Below are 21050 nucleotides of genomic sequence, written 5' to 3' on the forward strand. Positions count from 1 at the left end.
ATTTTATACGCAGATATCAGAATTTGCTTTAATATTAGACATGAACAACCAAGACAACACTTAAAATATATATTTTTTAAATTTTTTTAATATACACAAATTTAAATGCTTAACATAGCCCTCCATGTAAAGTAAAGCAGTCTACAGTAGACAAGTGTAGGTCCTATGAGGTCTAACCATAGCCTATGTCTGTTTTGTAGTTTTACAGAAAACATATATTTTTTAAATAGCTTAAAAGTGAAATTTACATTAAAAGAAGGAAAAAAAATGCCCGTTAGTAAAGTTAATGTCAAATGATCAAAAAACAACAAAAAAAATATTGTTGGTCCAAAAATAAAAGTGCAAATACAATTGGTAAGATTCCCCTCGTCCATGCTGTTTACCTTTATCAATTTTCATACATAGCAGTTTCATAAATAATAAACAAATACAAAAAAAATAAAAAATGTCCAAAATAAATAAAAAATTGAATCAGATAAAATAGGCCTAAATAAAGAAGACGATCCTAGCCTAATATTTAAGAAGAAATTTGGAAATGTTGCTGGGACTAACGATGTTCAAATAGCAGCAAACAAAATCATGACTGTTTAGTTTTGAGAAGTTTATCCAAAAGCTTCAAAGCGTACTGGATCTCCTCTGGTGTCAGGTCGCTCAGGTCGGGCAGCTCTTGGGGACGTGGTCTTCTCCTCAACCGGCTCGCCTCCTCGCTGCTGCCCCTGCCCGGAGCGGTGTGGATGCCCCGGAGCCTCATCTGCAGCCAATCCCGACGCTCCTGCACCTGCTGGAGCTCCCCGATGTTGTGCATGAGCTGGACCTCACTCACCGTCCTTTTTCTGTACACACACAGTATCATGAAATATTCGTCAGTTCAATACTGAAAAACAGACTGTTAAAAAAAATATAAATAGAGCTCAAATAAGGCAATGGACTTGGACTGGTGAGGGTAATCTTAATTGATCTTAAATACTTAAGTGGTAGGAGGAGATAATTACCTGAGGGGACGCCCTTCACAGAACGTGAAGACGTGTAAAATGCAGAGAGACGTGATCAAGATTTTAGAGTCCAGATTCTGCATGTTGACCTGTATCAAAAATTCAAAAGATTAATTCAAAAGCTTTTAATGTTGTAAATTTACAAACCTTTCACAGCATCAAAAATGTCTGACATAAATTAAAATGTCTCATGTTAAAATAAGCCATTGCATATAAATTCATTTATTAAGGGTAACATTTTAAGTGTTCTTTTATCCTAAATTTCTATTTCCCCAGATCTGTTTAACGCTCAAACACATCATAATTCATCTGAATAAAATACATTTTATCAGAAACAAACTTAATTGAAGGTGTGTTCAGCATACCTGCTCTGTGATTGCTTCTCCGCAGTTTGCTAAAAGTTGATGAGTACTGGTGGAAATAAAGATAAGCCAGTGTAGTTTGGTGAAATGCTTCTGTCAGTTATGATATGCATGGGACTCTCCAACTTCCTTTTATAGCTCGCCGGCCCAGCCATTGATGAGCTGACTTCATTATTGCTGTTGATGTCACACCTCAAGCTCCTGGAGGGGGCAGGCCAGGAATGACAACACCTCCTTTGAACTTCAGGCTTTCAACACTGTCATACCAGAACAAACTAATGGCTTTGCATGGTGAACCAAATCCGCCCACACCCACCATATTTTCAAAAATACACACACCAAAATTCAAAATCTTTAAAGCTATGAGTTTCCCTGACAGGAATGTTTTGACTTTTAAAGAGTTTGGTTCAATATGAGATTTATCTTTGAGGTAACACAACAATATAATCCTAATTTATACAGTATGTATGTTATTATAGGCCTATTTTTGATTAAGACTGTAGCACAGAATTTATCTCCTTTTTTTAAATTCAGCATACTCTTCTGTCTGTAAAGTAGCCAGATCTAGTCCACATCTGCTGTGACCTTTTATTGTCTGCCCCACAACAAAAGCGGCAACATTTGGATGGATTTATGACCGTCGTTGGCCATTAGGGGGTTTCCATGGTTACATAGACACTTGACTCAAGAATTAACATTGTTTTAATGAGTGGCCTTCCAAAAAAAAGAGCGTTCACACAGACCTGACGTCAGAGAACACTTCCTGAATCGAAGAGTAATTTGGGAGTTCAGGAGCTGTGTCATAGGTGATGCAGTTACTGTCACTGTGTTGGTCATCAGTGTTTTGTGTGTGCGTGTGTGTGCGTGTGTGCATGCTAATAGAATAGAAAAGAATAGAAGAGAACGTTTATTATTAAGCTCAATGTGCTTTACATTAAGGAGAAATTCACAGGAATACAATAAACAACTGTTATTTCTGCAATCATGAATAAGATTCAGAAATCAAATCAATAAAATATCAACCCAATGTTCACAGTACATAATCAAACAGCAAAAAGCATTAAAATAAAAGAAAGATAAACTAAAAAATACATTGAATGACATCTAAGAAAAACAAGATGTTCCATTGTTAATTAAACAAGGAAACATATTACGAAGCTATTCATTTCATTTTTGATATTTGCAATTGTAACATAAAAGGAATTTAGGATAATTTGCTTAAGGGGGTCCCAACCAGAGGTTGATGCTTTATGGGGGTCCTTGGCATGGCAAAGGTTGGGAACCCCTGGATTAGATAACAGTGGATTGTAAAACATGTTTTGTAAACCTATACCGAACATATAGAAACACATAACAAAAATATGCATTTATAATTTACTCTAATCACTATTTATGCTTAAAAATAATTTTTACAAGATATGACCCTTTGTGACGGTGTAACGTAAACAAAGTAAGAAAGAAACTGATTCTGTGTACCCTTTTTTAAGGGTCTTTAACGGAAAAAGCAACACACAAATAGCCATGATTTATAGATCTAGTTGTAGATTGTTTGGTATTAACACATTTAAAAAAAATGTAATTCCACTAAAACTTTTGCGCTGTATAATTGTATTTACAATCATAACTTTTGCAAAGAAGTTTTGCAAAGACCTCTTAGTCATCTATTTTTGACAAATAGAAGAAGTATTTATAATCTCCTTTTATTAAGTTATTACTCCACTTCCTTTCATGTAAATAACTCCTCTACATTTATCTCACTACTCTATTCAAACAGTCTTTGTTGGAATACAAAAGTGTCAAAAGTTTTTTACATAAATTAACGTCATTAACTTGGTTGTTACCTTACTGTTGATATATTGGCAAAAGCCCCTCTAGGTAGCACTGTTATAAACATACACACTAGTCTCATCTAAGAAAGGAATATAAGTTTTAACTGTCCGTTGAATTTTAGGTCTCTTTGCTCCCTCCCATCCCTCTCTGTCAATCAGGTATAAGCAACACCGGTTGAGAAGGTGGACTATGAGATTACGTCAGGCATCTCAAAGATTTGTTGGTCATGTTTATTTCCCTTTAAAGTGTAAATGTTTGAAATTCATCTGTAAATGTGTAAATGTGTATACATTTCAACTAAAGGATTTCTTTAGCGCTATGATCTGTCAAATTCTTACAACGCCTTTCATTTAAACAGTTGAGAATGAACCATCAAAGTTTTTGAAGCTAAATAAAAAATGATAATACTTCTTAGACTTTCATTCCACATGTTGTTTCATAAACAAATGGCACTTATTCCAATTGTTTACAAAGCAGCTTTAAAAGATTTAGGGTAAACGGCGAGGCCCTACATAGACATTGACCCCCGCTTGCTTACCCGTGATACTATTACGGTGGCCACGGCCTGTTTAGATGACACCCGCTGAACACTTTGACCTCTGAACTTAGCTCAGGTCCTAAACCATGCCGCCCTCATTACCTCATGCTGTCACAATGTGTAGCATGTTACCCGAGGCATGCATAGGCGAAAAAGGTGCATGGGAAACATTGCAGGAGCGATTGCAAGTCAGGTGCATCAGTAAAGCAAGCAGGTGCCTGAGACTTAAGAATAGTAGCAGTAGCGTAAATAAGTAGAAGGGGACTTCTATTTCAGGTTAGGCGTCGACTTTTATAGAGGGTGACGTCATGTCCTGAGATGGCTGACAGGCAAGATAAATTACATTTCAGAGATACTGACGTCTCAAGTCACTCAAGAAAGTTCAAAGACAACAAGAACGCAAAGCCTTAAAGATGTAGGATGTACCAGGTGGATTTTATCATTATGTGTGAATAGATGGCTTATTGGCACACATATTAAAATGGCAAAACTTCTATTCAACTTCTATTTCTTATTAATCCCAGAGGGAAATTTGATTGTTACAGTTGCTCCAAAATATACAATATAGCAGCAGAAATAATAAAGTAATAAAAATATTAATAAAATAGAATAGGAATGTAAGTAAGATATCAATAATAGGTACAAGAAATATTCACATGAATAAGAGTCAGATGGAATATATACACACATCGAATTTCCCTCTGGGATTAATAAAGTATTTCTCACTCTGATTCTGATTTAACCTGTTGGGGGCATCAGAACTTGAACTAAAAACATAGACTGTAAATGCAAATGGACAATGCACTTCAACCCTCTCCCATTGTACAAATTTGAAGCCAAAATACCCTCATGACTGCATGCGCTTGCATTTTGCATTTTGCACATTCGGATCCAGAGTCTGTCCTGAAGGGATTGGGTGAAAGAGCTCCATTATTGACGTCATTCTGCTTCTGCAAACAAAACCACATATTCATCTTACCAAAGAAACGACAAAGATCCCTTAGGTCAGTGCAGCGAAACAGATTCCTGTGTCAGCTTGAAGCAGACACTCAAGATTATGTAAAATCAAATGACTCTTTTGTAAGTGTCCTTTATGTTTCTTCAAGATGTCTCTCCTGTACTCCACAAATGAATTGTACATAGTGCCTCGAGAGCCGCATTCACAACAGAGCTGCACAATCATGGAATTGTACCCCTTTTTATGGCATCCATAAACTTTGCAGAAAAAAAGAGGACTTGAACATAAATCTGATCCATTTGTTCAGTTAGATAATAATTTGTCATCACAACAAAATCATGTTTGAGAATTTTATTTTTTTTAAGTGTAATTAGATTTTTTAAGTCTGTTAATATGAAGAGGGCGGGCTTTTTGAATTATACCGCAGCCCGTCAGTAGGTGGAGCTCTAAACCTTTTGGCATCACTGAAACTGAGGTGCAGCGCTCTACACTCTTAAAACACATTATCTGACGTTAGCTCATTATACACTAGAAACAGTTAACGGCATAAATGTTCATTCAGAGTTTTTTTTTAATCTGTCAACTTGATAAATGTAAGCCACACATTCTTTCCTGTTTCTCCCTCTGTTTTTCCCAAACCCTATAAAAAGTCTGTAAAATTAGTGAAAAATTAGGGAATCGTTAATTAAAAGTCCTTCAGAAAAAACAATGGAGCTGGGAAGTTGTTTTTCAGTCCACTTGTTCCTGGGACATGTGAGCCTTGTCTAGTGAAGGATAAGTCTCTCACTGCATTACCGACAAGTGTGGGAAATATTTTACTCACTATCACTAACGTCACTAACTAAAATCACCCGAACAAGTGCCTGTTGAAAAACCCAGAGATTGGAGCAGGGAAACACGCTTCAATGACGTCAGGGGGCAGCCTGAAGGACCCAGGCAACTCAGACAGCAGCTATACAATACAATTCAAGTGACCACAATCACATGGGTGAAAATCACCCAACGTTAGTGTTCTAGGGTTAATGGGAACAGATTGTTCATCTGAAAACCCAACAATAAGGGAAAAGGGCTAAAAGGCTCGGCTAAGTGGCAGTGAACTGAAAGTGGAGTGATAACTCTCAATCATTTCTGGGCGCACGCTTTTCATTTTTCACTTTAAAAAAGTTGTAGTTTTCAGCAGCTCCCCGATTAATATTAATCATTAATATTGTTAATATAATAAAGTTCTATTGATTTCAAACTTCAGAAAAAATATCAAAGAAAACTTCAAATGAATGAAATAAAAGCCCAACATAATTTAAGGCCCAGTCCCTTTTACTAACCTGGTGCATACGTTCTGACAAATAAAGGCAGGTCTCACTTAGAGACCCCTGTACTTTTAGTTTTTAAATAATTTGTTGCTTTAAAATTAAGGAGAAAAAGCAGAAAGACACAAACAATAAATGTGAATTATGGCATATAAGAAATACAGAAGAGTTATAGTATACATACAGGCCTTTAAACAGCTTTGCACACTGTCTAAAAAAGTGATGTCAAATTTGTGATTTATTTAATTTGTTTATTAATACCTTAATTTTTACAAATTTAAATATTCTTTCTCGTGTGAATTTACAATTTTTATAGTCTGTTCCAATCTTGTTGTGCACAAATGTTGAAAGAAAGTAATTAAAAGTCTGTCTCATATTGATGCCTGTTCCAATTAAAGACAGGGCCAATTGTTAAATTAAAGTAAATAAAACCCCGGGCCATTAATAGAAGTTTTACGGTATTCAGGCTCGCAAATCTGTCAATAAAGCTGTGCACCTCAGTGTGATTGGCATGATTAATTGTTTAGGGTGAAGGGTCGGCACTGTGAGCTCATGTGCATAACAGGCAGTTCTTTACTACAACTTGACCTCCTTTTCCTGGAACTGTCCTCCCTCTTATGGCAGTGCACCATCATTTTACTGCCACCAGACACCCCCACACCAGACCACTAGCAGTGCCTAACTCCTTCCTCTGAGCTGTATTGATTGATCAAGCATCAAAAAGCAAAGTTATAATTGTGTTATCTGAATGAGGCTGGCTGTTGAAAATGACTCATAACAAACCATCAAACCTACATAAATGGATTCAAAGCAAACTGGAGAGCTTAAAATGAATTAACCACCTGCCTCTGGAGTTTAGTTTAATTTTCCATTTTCTGCTTTCTTAACAGGTTTTATCAACTGTGAGTGATAAGGAGATGGGAGGTAAAGTTCTAAAATGCTGGTGTATTGCACATTATTGTTAACTGCTGGTGTAGCTGCACATATCCCTATTTCACAAAATCTGCATAATTATAGAGATGTTTATGCATTTACTACTGCACAAGGTTTGTGTATGTATTTATGTATGTTTGTATGTATACATGTATGTGAGTATCAATGTGTGTGTGTGTGTGTGTGTGTGTGTGTGTGTGTGTGTGTGTGTGTGTGTGTGTGTGTGTGTGTGTGTGTGTGTGTGTGTATTTATTGTTGATTAGATATGGTGACAAATCTGGTGTGGTCTGGGCCACACCTTTGCCTGACCCTTAAAAGTTGCAAAGCTGGCACATTCTCTGACGGAGTGTGGTCTAGGTTGTTCCACAATTTGCTACATCTACCTCTACTCACTGCTTTTTGATTGTTTGGTGGAGACAGATACACAAGAGAAGAGATGTTAACATTAACATTTCAGAATGTAAAAAGCTCACAAAAAACGAACAACATTTTCTGCTTGCAACCGAAGATGTTTATGCTACACTTAATGTTTTTTGTCTGGTGGTCTACTTCTTTCTATTTCTGACCAGACTACAGAGGCAAAAGATGAAACTATTTTGCTTTTATGGCTTTCTCTGTAATGATCTCAGTTTCGATGACATTCTCTCTGGCAGCTGCTTCCTGCTCTTGTAGACGCAGCTCCAGCTGGGTCAGCTCTCTTTCAGGCTGTTTGTCTTCTCTTTTAATGGGGACGTTTATGTTCCATGTTGGCAACAAAGCTAATAGTGTAGGCTTGAAGTGGTCTATGACCTCTGTGGTCTATGAGGATGCACTGCAGGCCAACAAGGCAGCCTGAGCATCCTCCATGCCCTCTCTGTGTAGCTCAGTATTAGTCAAAGACTTAGGCTGATGTTGATTGGCCAGCGCAGTTCTCTGCTCAGTTTGAGTTCAAAGTCCTGGCTCTTCTAGCATTTGAAGTATGGACACGTTCTGTGTTTTGAAAAGCTTCACAAGGACACCTCTGATGGTGAATTATTAATCAGATTGATTTCTTCAAAAAGACTTTCAAAAACTGGTCAGGGCGAGGCTAACATGGTTGAAGTATTTGGTCTCTACACTCAGGATGTTTTGCCTCTGTACTGAACTCTCTTGGCTGGGTTGTTTGTCAGTTTCTCTGGCAGCAAGTTGATATCATCTGCAGCTTACACCATCTCATGAGAATCAGCCACACAGTCCAAAGTTTGGCTACAGACACAACTTACTGGCTGGATAGAATAGGCTTGCTGAAATGGCCCCTGGTTCTCCAGGATCTTTTCGTCTGATATCCTTAAAGGCTTTATATGTGATTTTTCACTCTTAAATATAATATAAATCAAGTATATCCTCTGAAAATAACTCTGTGAGTCATGACTGTCTACAATGGGTGTAACACTCGAGTCCCACTGTCTGTGATGTTTTCAGAGTTTTCAGAGTCCTATCTTCACTTTGTTTACATCGTCGGGACGGCCGGCTGACTCCTCCCCTCGTGTATAAAAGTTGTTTAATTGAGGGACTAGAGAAAAGAAGAATAACATACTGTACTCACTGCTTAACTGTGTTTCTAGATCACGCTCATTTCAGGTAAATTTACATGCAGTGTGAAGATACGAGCATAATAAAGATCGCTAGCATTAGCATGCTAACACAACAATGCAGCGCGAGTTGTTTTGGTTTCATGCTGGTGCTCAAGGACGACATCTGCTGGATCAAAAAATCACACATAAAGCCTTTAATAAAGTCCTCCGAAAGACCCGAGACCGTCCTAATTTCAGTTTCCATATTACTCCGACATTTCCTGCTTGAAGTTCTTCTGGAGAAACTATAAAAAGAACAAATAGGCTCTCCTCATTACAGCCTAGGATATCTAGGTGGGAGTCCACACATCTGCAGACTCACTCATAAACATTTTCAGGAAGGCCTCAATGATTTGGTTTGGGGATGTAGTTCTGGGTCTCAGTTTGCTGTGCCAAACCTTTTTGCGATGCCGCAGTTGAAACGAAAAGTAGCTTCCTTTTTGCCATTTTTTTTTGCTTTAAATCAAAATGACATCAAAGAGTCGTTAATGACAATACTTACTGAAGCATGTCCCAACGTCACCTCATGTCCTCTATTAAAAATTGTTCTAAATAAAGCCACAAAGACACACGTTTTGAGTGTGTGTGCTTGATATTCAAGTTATTCAAAGTTATTGACAACTTCCTGAAATATAATAAGTCTTGTATAGCAGTGATTAGCCCCTCTTGTGGGGTTTACCCTTCAAATGGAAAGATATCAGAAACACAGTGATCAAAAAAGGGAACTTATGAAGCAACATTAATAACACATGCCTAAAAGATGACGTTTCTTAACTGGGAAACAACCAGTTTGAGACATGTCTGTGACTGGAATCTAGATTTTTCCAAAGAATTAAAATTGTTGTTGTTATTTTCCCCTTAAGTCTCTGTTCTCCTTAAGCTTTTACGTCTGTCTTTTTACGATTAATTTAAAGTTCCTCAATTTGATTTGATGAGCTAAAATAAACTTGTTGTGCTTGTGAATTGCATGATTTTGTAACAATATATTTTTGGGAGTTTAATGCCTTTATTTTAGAGGAATGACAGTTATAGTTGAATATCAGGGAAATAGAGAGAGAATGGGTAATGACATACAAGAAAGGAGCTGCAGGCTGGATTTGAACCTGGGCTGCCGCTTCATGGACAACAGCCTCTGTACATGGGGCTGAAGTTGTTTTTTCAGATTCCAGCTTTCTATTGGCTAACATGACAGTCCACTGCACACTTTTGTAACAATTTATTCATGACAATTCTTGCAACTCATACTCAGTATACTAAGAGATTTTCTTGCACAAAAGCATGTGTCTCATACATAGTAAAAGATAGAATCTTTTGTCAGACTAATGGGATGGTTGAATGAAAATAGGTTCATAGCATTACTCAAGAGAAATGCCAGCCAGGCTGTAAAATGGAAATCCTGCAATCTCTCCAGTCTGTAAGGAAGCAAGAATGTCCATGCTGGCTATAATTTGTTTAGATAACATTTGTCTTAATCTAGAGGTGGGAAAATGAGATGGAGAGATATGCAATCACTAGATATTTTTTCATTTATTTTATTGCACTTAAGTGATTATTATTAGTTAATTAACAAAATAAATAAAAAAACATTTTGAAAGAAATGTGCTGGAGGAGCCAAATAAACCCAGAGGGGCTTGTTGAGTGGCCCTCCTGAAGAGAAACATGTAACACAGAGACATATTATTAATGTAGTCCAAGCAAAAACAATAAAGCTAACAAGAACACATACTCAAGAAGGTGTAAAAGAAAGCAAAACAAATTAGACAAATTAAAGAAGAGGAAAATAAGCTCTTATGGCAGAGAATGATTATGATGGCGCATTGGTTAATTGGCCAAGCAGGAAATAAATGGTTTCTTTTTTAAATAAGTTGAGGCTGGTGCTGTTTCTAATACGATTGGGTAAATTGTTCTAACAATGAGGTCCTCTGAATCTGATAGAGAATCGAGAAAACCATGTCCTGAAAAATGCAGACTGAAGTAAGCTGGCTGACCTTGTGATGTAATAATTGATTTGAGAATTGATTTGAAATATATCTTGAAAACAGACGGGGAGTAAGTTGTTGACTGATTGGAAAACAAAAATACATACCTGAAACTGGTTTAGGTGGAAGATGGGGAGAAGTCGTAGGGACTGGAACAAAAGAGTAGAGCTGCTAAATCTGATGGAGAAAGTGATCATTTTGTATCACTTCATAGATAACAACTTCAGAAATAAATTCTTAGCTGAACATGTAGCCTAGACTCTGATCAACATCTCTCTGATTCATCCATAGAAATGCTCAAAGAACTATTATATTAGTGATACAAAGAAAATCTGACATTTTCCGCTCAAATTTCTTGCTACAGTAGATTTAAAGGCAAAGCAGTGCTGATCATCGATTACCTTATAAGCAATAAACAGATCCAACCTTTGGCATCTGGTAATAACTGCTAATCAAATAATAAAAATGTTTTCTTTATATTGATATTAAAACTATTCATGTGAGCAGGGCTATTTTTGCATTCTATAGTTGGGATGTATAGCTGATTTTCTTCAAAACGGATACAAAAAAGATTTTCAGCCTCCAACTGCAGGTCATTTCAAGATAATTTCTCCCACTGGTTTCAACTGAATGACACAGAGAGAATGAGTCATGATGAACCTGTAGAGGACATTAAGTGGAGGGGGGTCATGGAGGGCTTTAATGACTGAGCATAAGATAAATTATGACACGGACAAAAGGGACAAATGTCATGACGAGGGAAGGTTTTTAAAAGTTGCAAACGTCTGCTCTATTTTCTTTCAGATAAATTTTAAATACGTTATAAAGCGAGCCTTCAGTTTCATGGATCTTGGTACAGTGGGGTGTAAATGTCTCCTTCAACTTCAACTGTTAATCAATAGCCTACGTAGTGTCAGAAATCTAGCCTATGTTTATTTGTTCCTCTTCTTTCAAGTTAAGACTGAAATGTATGCAGCGATTCACTGAGTATAGCATAATAGGAAGTCACGGTAAATTGCGACATCTAGTGGTCTTATATGTGAATATTTTGTGAAACATGAATTCTCACATTTGCCTTATTTTGGACACAACTTTCTATGCGACAAATATCCACTATTGGACACTATTCAATAGCCTACAGCAGACTGGATAGCTCTAAATGCTTCATTCACATCAAGTTTAAAGGAAGTATCATCCCAAGAGTCAGCATAGCAGATAATATTAAATGTTTGCTAATAAAACAAAGAGAAATAAGTGTACTCCATGCAAGCATTGAGTATGAGTACGAATTCATATTTTAGTTTCCTTTAAAGTTTTACATGTAGGCCTATTTGAAAAGGGTTGTAGTTACCGCTTATTAAGGAAAAGCCCTTGTGTTATCTGTGGTCCGGGAATTTAGAGAAGCACTTAAATGCAACATGACCTGATGGCAGCAGCAAAGACGGTCCCTTTGAAGTTTCGTTTTGCCCGCTGAAATTGAATCTGCCTCCTGAGTCCTGAGGTATGGTATGACATTAATGGTAAATTGTTAATACCTTTTTACGTTGGGGTGTATTAATTTACTATTTTTGGGATGGTAAAGACGAACCTGTAAAAACTGTAGAATAAAGTGACATAAAATAAACCTGTTCCGGATAAGTAGGTAAGTCACCACTTCATCAGTTAGCTACATTGTTGCAAACCTCCTTAATATTTTTTGCTAACCTCCTTTATCGAAATGCTAGTTGTCAATGTTAGCAGAGATATTTCTCTTCTGAAGAAATAGTTATTGAGCATAGCTACTTATGCACATGCAAACTAGATAGATAGCCTAGTAACAAGCTAAACCTTCATCGAAATATGTCTGTTATGGTTCTGATGGCAGGCAAAACCCAGAATAAATATCTTGAATCAAGCCTAGGCTGCCAGTACATGTAGGCAGGGGGCTCTAAATATAGGCCTTTGTATAATTGCCCAGTTATTTATGGATAAAATGTGCAGCCTAAATACAAAACAGATCTGCATAATTCAGATAGACAGTAACTATTATTTATTCTCCATTGGCTCTGTTAAGACGTTTTATTCAAAATGCATTATGTCCTCTGGGAAATACAATCCATCGACCTGTCATTATGTTGATGTATGGAGTATAGTTTCTACTCTGCTGAGTTTATCTTTACAGAAGCAGAGAGCATTCATCATGTCTGCTGCCTCATGCCTGGGCTTAATGTGAGGCCATAACAGTGATAAATAAAATAGTCCAGTTTAAAACCTCATTATGGAAACAATGAAACCTAATGCACACTATCGTTACCACCAACCGTTCCTGATTAAATTGTTTGACAGATTACAGACAGAAAAACATGAGGATGTTTAGCAGGCGAAAGCAGACACAGAACATGTCTGTCTCTATCGACAGACGCAGGTGTGAACATCTATGTGATTTTTGTCAGGTGACATGTAAGACAATGCTCTCCGACACCACCATCATCAATTACATTTAATGTGTAAATACATCCAATAGGAACGCAGCTCATGTTGTCAGTATAGAGCCCGAGACACTCTTTGTATCGAACAGCTGGAGGCATCTGGGCTCTCTGACAAAAGATATGTGATATGATGTTAACACAAGTCAAACATTTTCAGATAGCCTGGAAGAATAAAGGTAGGAACAAAAAAATATTTAACAGTCATCTGGAGAAAATCGCAAAATCACATGTATTTGTCAGAGGATGAATTTTAAAGTAAGACCTTCCTCTAATGTAGCTGGCATTGGGATACTGTGTGTTACTGCTTTAAGTATCTATTTTACTAACAGTTAAATGTTTTCTTAGAAGCTGGAAAAACAGGTTATATCACAAAATAACCAGAATATACATTTTAAGAAAGCCTTACTATCCACTATCTTGTGTTTCTTTGTTAAGTTATGGCATTTATTTGTTATTTGTTTTATTTGTTCACATGGGAGACTTGTACTTTGTAGTAAAATAAAAAAAGATGCCTGTAGCTTTTGAGAAACATTTAACTTTGCTCTTTTCATTAAACAGATTCATGAGTGACTTTGACATTACCGACTCCTTTTGGGAGTCTTGGATATCACCTGGGAGAAGAAAAGGAAAGAAAGAATCCAAAAAGGACACAAAATGCCTAAAAAGCATAAAAAACTTAAACATGAATACAGATGAACAGGTCCATAAAAAGAAGAAAAAGGAAAACTCAAAATACAAGGAGGCAATGAAGGGAAGGAAAGAAAAGAAAAAGGGAAAGAAGAAAAAGAAAAACAGGTTACCTTTTGAACTAGATGACAGCGCTGTATTTACACAGGGCGGTTCACTCAGCAGTGACAAGCTCCATCCCGATCAACTCACTCAAGACTCAAAAAAGAAAGCCAAAAGAAAAAAGAAAGTGGGGTTTGAGTTGCCACCAGCATACATGCGAGTCAAACGTCCCAAATTTGTCTCGTCAACTCAGCAGTCTCCCAAAGAGAGTCTCATCGTGACTGAAGCTGTGAGAGACACTGAGAGCTGTTCACATGCAACAGAGCACAGCCAGGGCCCAACACACAATAATGACTCTCAGTGCACCAGCGACGACGTAAACAGCCAGGACCTTTTTATTACCCAGAAAACATTTGGAGCACCACCCTCCCAACCTTCCAGTGATGAAGCCATTAAAACTTCTCCGGCTGCGTCACAGAGGGAGCAGCATCATGAAGAGCCATTTAAATGTCCACAAGACCCTGAATTCTATCAGAATCACAGGAAGACGCCTCAGCAGAAACCAAAGACTTTACAGGTACTTGAGACAGAAGAAGAGGAAGAAGACAGGTTATTTAGAGAGAGGAAACTGTGTCTTCAGTCACGGACACAGTTAAACACAAACCATACTGAGAGGAAAAAAGGATCACGTCCTCTCTATACAAAGCCCAGAGTGATGAATCCTTACCTGGATGAGCCAGTTGTTTTATCCCCCTCCCCAGAGAAGAAACATTCTCCTTTTTCAAACCAACAACCACCTCCTTGTCTTCAGCCATCTGTGCTTTCCAAAATGTCCATGACCAGCACTTCTACACAGACAGATAACTTCTTCACCACTAAACTCTCTTCCTACCTTCACTTCTGCCAAAAAAGGAGAGAAACTGAACATTTTGAGGACTTGGAACCTTTGGACCTGAGCTCAGCTCAGAGGGCCAGAAAAGACCTGGGGACATGTTTTTTAATGAAAAGTGACAACCAAAGAAAACGGTGTCTATCTTGTTCTTCAGACATTAAAGATGTAGAGGTACAGGAAAAGCCTTCTTGTCAACGTCCTGGCTCTGTAAGCACTCAAAGAAAAGCTGAAACAGCTGTGAGTCCCCGGTCAGAGTCTGACAATAAGTCTGCAGACACGTCAACCTCCAGTGAGGACAACGAGCAGCCCTGTCGCACCGGCAAGCCGGACCTGACGCAGGTAATACCATATGATACTCCGATCAATTTACAATTCAACACCTGTTTTATCATTTTTTTACAAATTTCAATCAAATCAAATGTATTTGTAAAGCAAACTGACTAAAGTGCTGTACAGTCAAAATACAGAGAGAAAATCCACCTCACAAATAAGAGAGTTAACAACTATTATAATTATTACTGTAAAAGTAATAAAAAGGTTAAGAATATTGAAATGAAAAGTACCTCAAGTTTTTGAGGTGACAGAGGGGCAGGGGGCGACCTGATCGAGTAAGAAGGCCGTTCACAGTCGAGGAGCCTTGATTGCAAAAGAGCGGCCTGAGTTTCTGATTAGAATGAGGGACTGCCATGAGAGGCTCATGTCTGTAGATCTAAAGGGCCTAGAGGTTGTGTAAGGGCTGAGAAGGTCAGTCATGTAGTAAGAGCCATTTTTATTAAGGGCTTTAAAACAAATAATCTTAAAATATATCCTGTAACCTATGGGAAGCCAGTGACGAGAAGATAAAACTTCATCCGATCCACCTCAAGTGAGACAGTCAGAAACTCTCTATTCAGAATGGTTTCAGAGCTTCTTGACAGATAAAATAAATCCATTGATCTTCTAGTTGTAGAGGTTTTTGTTTTTTCTTGAACTCCTTGTACATACAGTAAGTAAAAGGTAAAATATTATATATCCTTAAATCTATATGGGATGTTGTGCAATACCATTTTTTCCCTTTGTGAACAATTCTCACAATCCTACATCACTACACTCAAGCGATAAGGCTGGCAAAGACGGGTAGGGGTTAAACCAATAAGAAAACACTTCATTTTGAACAACATTAATCAATGAGGTTTAAGTGTACGTCTGAAAAATAAGAATAAAATCACATTCTTTAATTACCTAACTGCAGTTGGAATATGTGGCACTTTGGGCCATGGATTTACTGCCTGTATTTGTTCTCCTCAATGGTTTATGGGCTAGTTTATTGTGATAATGGCATCTTATTTCATTTTATAGACAAGACTTATCTAGGTGAAGATGAAATCAGGTTCTTTAGTTGAAATCTTTGTGCCACTTTACACCGGCTGTGGCTCAGTTGGTAGAGTCGGTCGTCTCTTAGCTGGAAGGATGGGGGTTCGATTCCCAGCTCCTGCAGCCACATGTGAAGGAGCAGGGCAAGACACATAACCTCAAGTTGCTCCCACTGCTTCGTCGGCGGTGTATGAATAGGATTAGATACTTCTGATGATCAACTTACATAGCAGCCTCTGCCATCAGTGTGTGATTAGTGTAAATGGGGAGGTTTGATCTGCGGTGTAAAAGTGCTTTGAGTACTTTGAGTCAGAAGACTAGAAAACTGCTATACAAGGTCAAGTCCATTTACCAGTTTAAACATTTGCACCTTTGGGCATTTGTTGCAGCCCTGCCGAGTGAATTGTGGTTTGTATCATTGTAGTTTACCTAAAACACCTCATTCCTCCGCCTCATACATCCACGGTTGCACAGGCTGACATGTTTTTCCAGTGTTTCCCCTACCATTATATTAGGCGGCCCGCCCCCCCTTGAAGGTCAAGTTAATACATTTTTTTATTTTTTTTTTATTTTTTGGGGGCCTTTGCCCCCCCCCCCCCCAGCTGTAAACCTAGGGGAAACACTTCTTTCATTACCATATTATATCATAAACACACTGTAATTTGATATAAGTCATGACATCTAGTTACACACACACCATCCTGCTACAATACAGCTAATACAAAGTTACCTTGAAAAAAAATATTCATTAGTGTGTTGCTAAGAAATAGTCCTACTAATGCACTTTTTGTAGTTGGTAAATAGCAGCACATGGTCCATATCAGACCCGAGGATTATCAAGATTTATATCTTCAGTTAGACAAGTTTTATGGGTATGAAGATTGTAACGTACCAAAAATGCTAAGCTGTGAAAAATGTTTTTCAATGTCTTTTTTTTTTGTTTGACGTCAGGTCAGAGCTGTCCAGATGAAACTCAACGAGTCCTTCTTTTTCAAGACGAAAGGAGAGGGACTGTCGCCCAGACCAGAGTCTCCGCTGATGAAGCTGGCCCAGGGCAGCCGAGAGGTGAAAAGCAAAAAGGGTCACTGACCGGCAGTCAACGTCTGTGGTTTCTTACTGCAGCTGCTTGATGTCCTTTCATGTCTAAGTGGCTTAAGGTTAAAGAGCGGGCAGATTTTGAGATTTACAGGGGAAATCAAATTTAACTGTTGATGCTAAAACTCAGTATGAACCTTGTTCTTGAGAGGTCAAAATGTGATGATAGGAGAGTAAGGACAGTTAATGTTAACATGATAAACAAAAGTCAATAGATGTTAAGGCTGTTAGGAGGATGTCATGAGTCGTCTTTCAAATAGAAGATTGTCCTAAAATGAGCTTTAAGGATTGCAAAGTCCTGATTAACTTTATTTATGAGACGTGATGTTTTTGGCATTGGGTTTGTAGTGCACACATGCTCATGTTACCTTAAATATCAGTTTAAGTTCCAGGTGTTTGAATGTTTTCAGGAAGCTTAAGACATTAATATTCATCCATTCTCTGTTCTGGAAGAGAGAAAGTGTTTTTGTCAATTCAAGTTTTTTTACTGTGAAGAAACCCAAGTTTGAATATTAAACATTCTGCAAGATATAAACTATTGAGTTGTAAGTTTGCATTCACACCATCTAATATTTGTAGATCTCTGACATGTCATGTTTGTATTTCTTGACTTTCTCGGTTACAAATGGACAGACATGTTGCTGGCATTATTGTAATATATAGCATGATAACATGTTTAAGAAAGTCGATTAATCAGTATTTGGAAAGAAAACAAGTCTTTATTCAGTTTTACACACAGCAGCCCTCCATCTGTAAAACATATTCACAACCAGTCATGTTTATTAAAAGGAAAGTTCAACTGTAATTAATTGCTAAATCTAACCTATTTGGATAGGTTATCAGAAGTATTGTTATATATTAGACTGCTCATTGTAGTTCTGTTATTAATCCTGTAATGGATGTACTCTCAATGAAAACATATCACAGCAGTTTCCTGCCGGGAAATCCAAGCAACATATCCAACAGATGATTTCATCGTGTTTTCCAGTAAAGAGTTCCTGTTACAGAGCATGTCAGAAGAGCCTAGTTGTGTCTAAAGAGCTTGATCCCCATCCAGCTCCAGAGGTGGAAGAAGACATAGACGGGGATAGTGACGGGCAGCAGCAGGCTGTAGAAACACAGGCTGTTGCTGCTGGTGCAGCCTTGTGGGAAGTTCTCTTCCACCGCAGCAGAGTAGAACAAACCAAACAGAGATACTACTGGGACCAATCCCACCATCATGGACAGAGAGAACATACTTGCAGAAGGGGTCTTCTACAGGGTTGGTGAATTTCTTAGGTGATTTATTACATGTATAAGAGTTATGTATGAGTCCTCAATGTACAGCAATTCAAAAGGACAGAGTTGATCAGGATGTGATGACAGTATTAAGTACTGTATCATTCAGAACAATAGCCTTCAAAACAAAAACCTTCCAGTCTGTGGTCAGCTGAAGGTGCAGTTGCGATGGAGTTTCTATCCCTGCGTAGGTGTAGTTGAGGTGTCTTTCTGTATCAGTCTGGCTTCCTGCGGGATCATGTTGGGGATACCGTCAATGATAGAATAGGCGATGCCAAGATCCTCGTTGATCAGCTCATTGGTGTCAGCATCATACCTGGGGAGCCACAAGTGGAACATTATTCTTCTATGAAACTATTCACATTCTCAATCCAAATTTTAACTTAAAACGTGTCCTTTTGTATGTTCAATTTGTTAATTTACCACATGAAAACGTAGGCATTGGTGCTTTACACAGTATCAGTACAGCAACTTAGCTTTCCCACAACACCTGAATGCAACAACCAATAGTCACCATGGTCACTTACTCAATAGTAACAGTTACTCAAAAATGATGTTGGCATTTATGGAACCTTTGTTTAAACACCCGAACAAAAAGTGTAAACATTGTTTAGATACATATTTTTGAAAGATGCTAAAAAAAAACAATCTTGACTAAAAGTGATAAACAAAAGTGACAAGTGACAGAATCTGATCAGATCTGTTTGTTTTCGAGTTGGGCACATGATTTAACATTGTACAAGTGATTTCACTGAGTACTTGTTGTAAGTGTCTAAATGACCGAAATGAAGCACCTGTTTAAGCATAAAGGATGCAAGAAAACGTGACTGAATATTTCAGTGACAACATGGCACATTTTTCCTATGAGGGACAAAAAAATGACTGAAGTATAAATAAATGAATAAATAAATAAATAAATGTTGGGAGAAATGCATCAATAAATATATAAATAAATATATTTATAAATAAATGCAACAATTCATAAAAAAAATATATATAAATAAATATATTCATATATTTATTTCTGTGTCCATGTTGTACAAGGAAACGTAAATATGTAAATTAAGTGGGCCGTCCTAACATTACTGAAGTAGGATTGGTCAATTTGAAAAACAGACAGAAGCAAATTTACATATATACATTTCCTCTTACGACCTGGACACAGAAATAAATAGATGTGTAAATGTAAAAATACAAAAATAAATTAATAACTCAATTAATGTGGAAATGTATGCATTGATACATATATAACTGTAGAAATACGCTAATAAATACATGTAAAAATATATAAATTATAATTATATTATATATTGCAATTATTATATTATATTAAATATATTTTTCATTAACAAAGTGTATTTATCATTTATTCATTGATGTATTGTTTTCAGCATTTATATATTTATTTATATATTTATTAATTTATACATTATTGTATGCATTTCTCCAAACATTTATTTATTTATTCATTTATACTTTAGTCATTTTTTGTCCCGCATAATTTCCAGTCGTGGCGACTCCAATTAAAATTCAGCAAATTCGCAATAAACCCGGATTAAGTCTTCCAGATTTAGGAACCTGCAGCTTTATGGACCTATTACACTAGAAAATGAAAACTCTCCAGTGAAGTAATACTTTCTATTGTCTCTTCACTTTCTCTGTTTGTGTCTTACCTAAGTGGCTTCTTGGACAGAGGACACACTAGGAAGTGAAGCAGGGAAGCGTCGAAAGGCTGCTGCACTTCGTCCTTCACATCAGAAAACGTCCTGACAGACACGGCGGCAGCTCTTACCCTCTCTATTAAATGTGTTTTCTTTACATGAACACGGACTGTCTCTGTCACCAGTCTACCCAAAACATTTCGATACATGACCAAACCTGATCAAAATAATAGCAACAACTCCGGACAGGAAGGGTGCGCACTTTTTATAAATCCGTGTAACAGAAATATGAGTCCTCTTCCGGGTTGTCGTGAGTTCCGTTTAATGGCCGCGTCGGTAATCTCTTTTCAATAAAGCATTTGATATCCTTGATATTGCTATTTTAATAAACTATTCAGAGATTTCTTTATATGCTGTTAGATATTTTATTTTTATTTTTGTGTACATGTTTTGGAGAAGTGGCTATTGCTTACTGTTTCCACATTTGGCCGCATGGTGGCAGTGTTGGACTGCTCATCTTCATTACGCTGAGTTTGCATGTGAAATTACTAGAACTATTAGAATATGGAGCTAGAACATGAAAAAGATCATTCAAACAATATGAACCTCATCAATTTACTGAGCTGGATAATAATTGAAACTGATTTTTTTCCATCAATTGCTTTCATTACTATAATTCCCAAAATGCAATTTAACTTTAGGAAGTTACAGCCTTCTGTATTTCACTTCTGAAAATAACAGAAATATTCCAGGACAGCACACAAATATCTTTAATATCCTCTTTTATTGCAGCACATATTTAAGATATTCTTGTGCTGTCCTGGAATATTCTTGATACTTTCTGGTAGGGGATTCAGCATCCATTTGACTAAAGGCGAGCTCGTTTTTGATGTAATTTCTGAAAAATAAATCAGGTACCACATATTAAGTAGGGAAAATAAATCAGAGCGGTACATAATTTGTGAATTTAATATCAGTCCCTGATCATGATTTCCCAACAGGTTATATCAATACAATATTAAATATTGTTAGAGAGCTCTGTGCCAGTGAGAGCAGAATGCATTTCCCCCTCCATATGGCTGA

The 21050-nt window shown here is 37.2% G+C and overlaps 2 protein-coding genes across 2 annotated transcripts; both read right to left on the reverse strand.

The window, feature by feature from the left end:
- Positions 1–94: 94 nt before the first annotated feature.
- Positions 95–1421, reverse strand: LOC132973616 (parathyroid hormone-like). Its single transcript, XM_061037160.1, has 3 exons — positions 1358–1421; positions 993–1081; positions 95–833 (listed from the first exon to the last, which is right to left on the reverse strand). Exons 2-3 carry the CDS (start codon positions 1073–1075, stop codon positions 578–580), a joined length of 339 nt encoding a protein of 112 aa, XP_060893143.1. The 5' UTR covers positions 1076–1081; positions 1358–1421; the 3' UTR covers positions 95–577.
- Positions 1422–18268: 16847 nt separating this feature from the next.
- On the reverse strand, positions 18269–20245 carry zgc:162634 (uncharacterized protein LOC555881 homolog). The gene is made up of 2 exons (XM_061036840.1): positions 19980–20245; positions 18269–18622 (listed from the first exon to the last, which is right to left on the reverse strand). The coding sequence occupies exons 1-2, from the start codon at positions 20174–20176 to the stop codon at positions 18484–18486; spliced, it is 336 nt and encodes a 111-aa protein (XP_060892823.1). The 5' UTR covers positions 20177–20245; the 3' UTR covers positions 18269–18483.
- Positions 20246–21050: the final 805 nt, after the last annotated feature.

Source organism: Labrus mixtus, chromosome 4, assembly GCF_963584025.1.
Source record: "Labrus mixtus chromosome 4, fLabMix1.1, whole genome shotgun sequence".
Taxonomy (NCBI): domain Eukaryota; kingdom Metazoa; phylum Chordata; class Actinopteri; order Labriformes; family Labridae; genus Labrus; species Labrus mixtus.